The 7392-nt window shown below is 39.9% G+C and overlaps 1 protein-coding gene across 1 annotated transcript; it reads left to right on the top strand.

The window, feature by feature from the left end:
• The first annotated feature begins 3983 nt into the window (after nucleotides 1-3983).
• LOC149560789 (secreted RxLR effector protein 78-like) lies at nucleotides 3984-4454 on the top strand. Its single transcript, XM_089827686.1, has one exon. It carries the CDS (start codon nucleotides 3984-3986, stop codon nucleotides 4452-4454), a length of 471 nt encoding a protein of 156 aa, XP_089683812.1.
• Nucleotides 4455-7392: the final 2938 nt, after the last annotated feature.

Raw genomic sequence — 7392 nt, forward strand, 5'->3', positions numbered from 1 at the left:
TGAAAATGAACTAATTTATTAAATGAGAAGTGTAACATAGATCTAAGTGATAAATATATGCCATTAGCCTAATTAAGATATAAAAATAGGTCTAGACTAAAAAGTGAAATGAATGATAAGTTACTTGCCTTGAAATATGCAACAAAATATGCCTTTTCTCTTTGAAAATTATGGACTTGAACCTATGATTGAACTTCTAATTGTGAATTTATGATCACAATAGAAAACCCAGAAAATGTTATTTTTCTTAAGTCTCTAGGAAGATGTCGACTTAGTGGTAAACTTTTCAGGCACCTTACAAAAGATGGAAATATTCATGGGACATGGTAGAAATTTTGACCCAACTTATTCAAAAAAAATGGCAATTATTTTATAGATATGTTGTCAAAATTTGGATATCTTGCTCCTGCATACAGTAAATATTGGATTTTATTTTGGTTTGATAAGGGCTTGTCTTTTTCAAGCCATAGATTGAGGGGTCAACCTTCAAATTAAAATATAAAATAAAAATGTAAATATTTATCTTTATTGAAGAAACCCTTGTCAATGAATTATAAGCTCAATTGAAACTCACGATAGACCACGGGCGATGGTGCTCTGCAGGTTGATGGTGCGTGCTAGGGCCCGTGTGCCCTAGCTGTTGTTCCTTGCTCGGCGTCAGTTGGAGGTGCTAGTGTCTACATGCATGGGGGGGGGGGGGGCGCATCTAGTATTCCTAATCCGTGGGGGCTACAGGGGTGGGTTTTGTTGACTCTGTGTGTGAATTATCTACTACATTTTGGATGCTTTTGTAGGTTTTTTTTGTTTGTTTGGCTGATTGCAGCCGAGGGCATGTCTCCACCTGTGAGCTTTTTCACATGTTCTTGGGCTGGTGGTTGTGGGCATATTGGATACTACAAGTTTCCTATCCCTTCACCCTTTACTAGTGGATTTCTGGGTTGGCCCTATAGTGAAATAGGGCTCAGTATTATCGCAGATTGCTTCTAAGGATATGGAGATGGTTGGGCCATCTTCTTCAGCAATGGTCAATGGTGTAGATTTGATAAACAATTTTGCATTGGGACATGGAGGGTCATCCTCAAATGGGGTACCTTGAATTAAAAAAGTTAATGGATTTCTGGAAAGATCTGAAGATCGACCGGTCTTGGTCATCCAACCTGAACATATCTCTGAGGATGTTGAATATTGGCAAAATCATGCCCTCATTTGCAAATTTTTGGGCCTTCGTCTTTCCTTACCAGTGTTGGATTCCTAGGCTCATTGGCTTTGGAATCTTGAAGGTGATATGGAGATTATTCTGGCTGCAAATAATTATTTTTTGGTTATCTTCTCATGCATTTCAAATAGGAAAAGGGCATTTGAAGGTGGCCCTTATTTCTTTAATTAGGTGGGGCTTTTTATCAAGCCTTGGCACATGGGCTTTAATTCAGTTGAGGAGATTCCCTCAAGGGTACCTATGTGTATTTGATTGCTGAGACTACCATTGGAATTTTGGAGAGAAGACATTCTTCAGTCAATCTCAATATTGCTTGGAAAGCTGGTAGGAGCGGCTACACAAACTCAAGATCGTAAGGTAATCTCTTATGCTTGTATTTGTGTAGAAGTTGATTTAACCAATCCATTACCAAATTCTATGGAAATTTTTATGGGATCCTCTTCTTGGATCCAATAGTTGGATTATGAGACCCTTCCTTTTAGATGTCGTATTTGCCATGAATATGGCCATTTACTCTGTAAGTGTCCCAGATTCAGGCCTACTTCTTTGGATACTTCTGGACCTCTTAAGGGGGACAAGGGGAAGGCCCCAATTTCTACTGATCTTGTGGATAAGGAGGGTTTTACTCAGGTTAAAACTCATAACAAAGGAAAAGGTAAGAAGATAACCTGGTTGGACAGGCACAATGATGGTACGTTTAATAGATTTGATGTTCTTGAAGACCTGGTTCAGGAGGAAGGTATTTTGGTTGAGCTTTCTTCTGGGGATAAGGGTTTGCATGTAGTTTAAGAAGAAGAGGAAAAGAAAGAGGATGAGTTGCTACCTTCAGAGGACCCTCTGAATGTACAGATTGATATGGATTTACACCCTCAGGTTCAGATTACCGGGGATCACCAGGGTTCACAGGTTATGATGAGTTTGATAGAGATGGTTCGAGCCCTCCCTGTTCCTAAAGGGGCCTCAGATCTGGCCAAAGGAAATAAAGCCCATCCTACATTAGGTTTACAACAGAAATCTTTTAAAAAGGGGCCTTTTGATAAATCAACAAGGAGTGGTAGAAAGACAGATCAAGAGAAGGTGAAGATTATGGGGGATACTTTGGTTGAATCTGGGTCTATGAAACCCATTGATTCTCATTTCTCTCATCCCCATAAATGATTTTTCTATCATGGAATGTTAGGGGGTTGAACAGCATCCCTAGACAAAAGGCTGTTCGGAAATTAATTGATTCTCAGTCACCTGATGTGGTTTTTATCCAGGAAACTAAGCTTGCAGTGGATGGCTTAGCTAATTGTGCTCCTCACATATGGCCCCAAGGCAACTGGCAAGGGGTGGAAGCTTGAAATAGTTCAGGGGGGGTTTCCTATTTTTGGAACTCAAGAAAAGTTCTTCCCTTATGGTGGATTTCTAGTCGTTCCTCCATTTCTTTGGTTGCTTCCTGTTTGGACACTGGTGAAAGATGCCTTCTCTCCAATATTTATGCACCTACTAATATGGCAGGCAAGTCTAATATTTGGGCTCATATTAGCTACATTCATGCCTTAGATCCATTTCTCCCATGGATTCTGGCAGGGGACTTTAACTCTATTATTAGTCTAAATGAAAAATGAGGGGGGATTGCTAGGTTGGACCCTTCTGCAAATCTTTTTAGAGATATGATAGATTCCTTGCAGCTCATTGATGTGAAGTGAAACAATGGTATTTTCACATGGAATAATAGGAGATGTAGTGCTGAGGCTATCTTAGAAAGACTGGATAGATTTTTGGTTTCTTATTATTGGATGAACAACCGGTTGTTGACCAGCTTAGAAATTCTTGATTGGAGAGGCTCAGATCATTGGCCCATCAAGCTCTTAGTCACTACTTATGGAATCAACAAAAATACTTCTTTCAAGTTTCAATTAATGTGGTTAAGAGATCATTCTTTGCATGACTTAATGGTGGATTGGTGGTACGAGGGGAGGCTAGCGCATGGGATAGCAATGTACACTTTCTAAAAGAGGCTCCAGCATGTTAAGTATAGGCTTAAGAAGTGGAATAAACAATGTTTTGGGAACCTACAGGTGTAGAGGATTGCTACTTAGTCTAAGTTAGACAAATTACCTGATTGATTCGAGATCAAGGGAGGACTATTGAACTAAGTGGAGCTAAATCCTTGGCCATTAAAGGATTAGAAGAGTGGGAGCTTCGGGAGGAGATTTTTTGGAAGCAAAAATCTCATGTTGACTGGCTTCAGGAGGGGGATAGAAACACAACATTCTTTCATAATACGATCAAGGCTCGGAGTCAGGGGAATTCTTTATCCTCTTTGATTATGCCTGAAGGGGATCACCTTTCTTCCAATATTGAGGTTTCTAGGGCTGCAATCAACTATTTTTCAGATCTCTTCTCTAAGGAACACATTGATGCTATGGAGGAGGCGAGGGTGATCTTGGATTGCATTCCTCACCTTGTTTTAGAGGAAATGAATGAGGCTCTCTTGCACCTTATTGTGTTTCCGGAGCTAGAAAAAGTGGTGTTTAATATGAAGAAAGGTAAGGCTCCTGGCCCTAATGGATTTCTGATTGAGTTCTTTCAAGAGTTTTTAGAAATAGTTAAATTTGATCTCATTGAGGTGGTTCAAGAATCTCATAGGAACAAGTAGATGCTCAGGTCCATGAACTCTACCTTCTTGGTTCTTATACCTAAATAGGAAGGACCTAACTGGCTGACTCAATTTAGACCTATTGCACTTTGTAATGTGGTCTATAAGATTATCACTAAATTAATGGCTGAGAGACTTAAGCCTCTTCTTAGCTCTTTGATCTCTCCAGAGCAAGGGGGTTTTGTTGAAGGAAGACAAATTTTGGATGGGGTTGTGATTGCTATAGAAACTATTCATTCTATGGCTAATTCTAAGGAAAGAGCTATGTTTATGAAGCTAGATATGGCTAAAGCTTATGATCGGGTGAGCTGGGAATTTCTTCAGGATATTATTTTGGCATTTGGTTTTATGGAGGAGTGGGTGAACTGGGTTCTTAGCTATGTGACTTCTCCTTCCTACTCTATTCTTGTTAATGGGGAACCATCTGATTTTTTTAATGCTTCTCGAGGACTTCGACAGGGGGACCCTTTATCTCCTTATTTATTCATTATCATGGCAGAAGGTCTTGGACAATTCATTAAGTCTCAAGTGGAGCAGGGTCTTATTCAAGGATGGAGTTGGGACAACTTTCTCCCTTCCTATTCTCACCTTTAGTTTGTGGATGATACTGCATTGATGGGCATTGCCAGAATTAGTGAAGCTGAGAACTTCAGGCAGGCTCTAGATATCTACTTGAGGGCTTCAGGTTAGTGCATCAATGATGACAAATCTTCTATTTACTTCTTCAATACCCCTCAGCCTATTCAAAATAGGATTGCTAGGATCCTAGGATTTTAAATTAGTTCTCTTCCTCTGATGTACCTTGGGGTCCCTTTGGCCCTAGGGTCATAGTATCGGATGTATTGGCAAGGGATCTTGGATAAGTTCTAGAGCAAAGTCAATCATCGGACTAATAGGTGGCTTTCTTCTACGGGGAGAATAGTTCTTCTAAAAACTGTGGTGCAAACTCTCCCTATTTACAGATGTTGTGTGCAAGTTCCCCCTTCCTCCTTTGTGAAGGATTTTGATGCTCTTTCTCGACAATCTCTTTGGTCGGGTACCCTCCTTTCTTCAAAGTGGAGCTTAGTGAAGTGGGAGGATGTTTGCAGGCCAAAGCATGCTGGGGGCCTTGGTCTCAGGTCTATGGCACTTGTTGTTATGGCACTGGCCGCTAAGCTATATTGGAGATGGTGCAACAATCAGCAGTTGGATTGGGCCAAGATTCTTTCTCTCAAGTATCTCCTTAGGGTTGATAGTTCTAATGTGTCATGGATTGCTTTAGTGGGGAAAGGTTCTTGTGTTTGGAATACCCTTAAGAGGGGACCCCGACTAATTAAGGAGGGTCTATTTTGGATTTGCAATAGTGGATCAGATGCTTTGTTTTGGCAAGACTCTTGGGATGGACACCCACCTTTGATTACTAGCTTTCCCCATCTTCAACCTCTTTGTCATGCTTTATCTAATACTGGTTGGACTAAGTTGGAGCATTTTAAAACTATCAAGCACTTGGGCCAAGTGGAGGTGACTTGCTAGAAAGATCCTCAAGAATGGTCGGATGGTGGATCTGAAGAGGATCGCACTCTTCTTTCTCATGTCTTGGAGGATAGGTTTTGTAGCTCCCTCAAGGAGAGGGATGTTTTGGCTTGGAGTCCTAGTCCAAAAGGAAAATTCTCTGTGGCCCAGGGCTATGCTACCTTAGACAGGAACCTGCATGATTTAGCGGAAGTGCACTGGTGGAAGAAGGTTTGGAATAATTTAACTTGGCCCAAATGTAATTTTTTCTTATGGTTGCTAGCCCAGAAGAAGTGTCTCATGTGGGAGAATATTCGCAAAAGAGCCTTCCAGGGTCCTTCTATTTGCTTCTTATGTAAGCACAATGAAGAAAGTATCTCCCATATGTTTTTCCTCTATCCTTTCTTGAGGGAAATATGGCATAGATGGTGGGAGTCCTAGTGCCACGGGTGTATCCATGTCACTTCTCCCATGGACTTTTGGGATAGCTTGGGTAGACCTCCATCGAAGACCTCCTTTCTATAGGTTTCCTGGATGATTGGACCAACTCTTATTCTTTGGAATCTTTGGTTGGAAAGGAATCGCAAAAATTTTTTGTGATTCCAAATTGGATAGCCTTCAGGTGTGGAGGAAGATTCTTGGTAGGCTTCAAGAGACTATTTTTGCAAAATGTGATATGTCTGAAAGCATAGAGCTAGGTGATTAAGCTATTATGAGGAATTTGAATCTGGATGGATTTAACCCAGGGCATTCTTTTGGAAGAAGGAAGAGTTATGGTAAACAACGGGTTTGTAGAGTACGGAGATGGACCCCTCCCCTGGTTGGAATCTTGAAGATTAATACTGATGGTTCTTCTAGGGGGAATCCTAGTTATGCTAGCATTGGGGCTATAGGTAGAAATAATGAGGGTGGGGTGGTTTTTCTTTTCTCCATCTATAAGGGTTAGCACTCTAATAATTTTATGGAGGCCTTGGCCATTAACTCTATTGTTGAGAGAGGATGCTCTTTAGGCTAGAAGAAGATCATCTGTGAGTCAGATTCTTAGATTGTAGTTGATATGCTAAATAACTAGAGGTTGGAGAATGTTAATTGGGAGCTAGCCTCTTTAGTTAGACAGATTTTATATCTGTGTTCTGCCTTGGAGTCTATCTCCTTTCGTCATATTCCTCAAGAATGGAATCATGTTGTAGATTGTTTGGCAAAGTGGGCTTCAGAGAATGTGGATAGGTGGGATATTAGTGGTAGGCATGGATTACCCCCTGATTATTATGGGATTATTGACCAGCTGTTATTGGAGAATAGGCATATGTAGTGCTTATATGGGCCTTAGGCCTTTACTTTGTAATCTGAAGTTGATTGAATAAATTTTTATCCCTTTTTATTAAAAAGAAACCCTTGTCAATAATGATTTTGTAATCCTCGTATGTTGTCAATGTTAAATTTGCATTCAAGGATGTAGAAAATATCCATAAATACAATGAAACTACAAAAACCATAGCATGGATCCATGGATGTAAATGTACACCAATGAAGAAGATGAAAATGCCTCAATGTTCCTCCCTTCATGGCCAACAAAGTTCTAGATCTTGAAGAGGAGATGCTCGCAAAGGGTCTTTGAATCTTTGAATGCCTTGAACACTTGATAAAAATCTACTTTCTTGAATGCTTGAATGTTTGAAATTATGTATTGTAATTTCTTGAATATATTTGGATATTAATGGATGTCTTTTGATATAGTACTAGAGTTCCTAGGCTTCCTTTTATACTATTTTTTGGGTGCAAAAATAAAGCAAGCCAACTAGGTCACTCAATTTATGAACTTGTACCCCTGAAACAAAATTAGCTGTAAGACTCAAAATTCTTTGAAAATATAGGTCAACCAAGGTTGACTTATTCTAGAATAGGTTGACCTATTAAAAAAATAGGTCAACTTTAGTAGACCTATTCTATGGTTGGCCCACAAGGAGCTAATCCCAAGATCTCATAAATTGCACTAATGAAAATGGATGAAGCATTACATAATATGAGAAAGAGATAATTG

Source organism: Cupressus sempervirens, chromosome 4 (genome assembly GCF_028749045.1).
Source record: "Cupressus sempervirens isolate cs-2001-9-10 chromosome 4, ASM2874904v1, whole genome shotgun sequence".
In the NCBI taxonomy this organism is placed as follows: Eukaryota; Viridiplantae; Streptophyta; class Pinopsida; order Cupressales; family Cupressaceae; genus Cupressus; species Cupressus sempervirens.

What these genes read in the sequence shown, in the direction of transcription:
- LOC149560789 (XM_089827686.1), top strand. Translation starts at nt 3,984, where the DNA reads ATGGCTGAGAGACTTAAGCCTCTTCTTAGCTCTTTGATCTCTCCAGAG.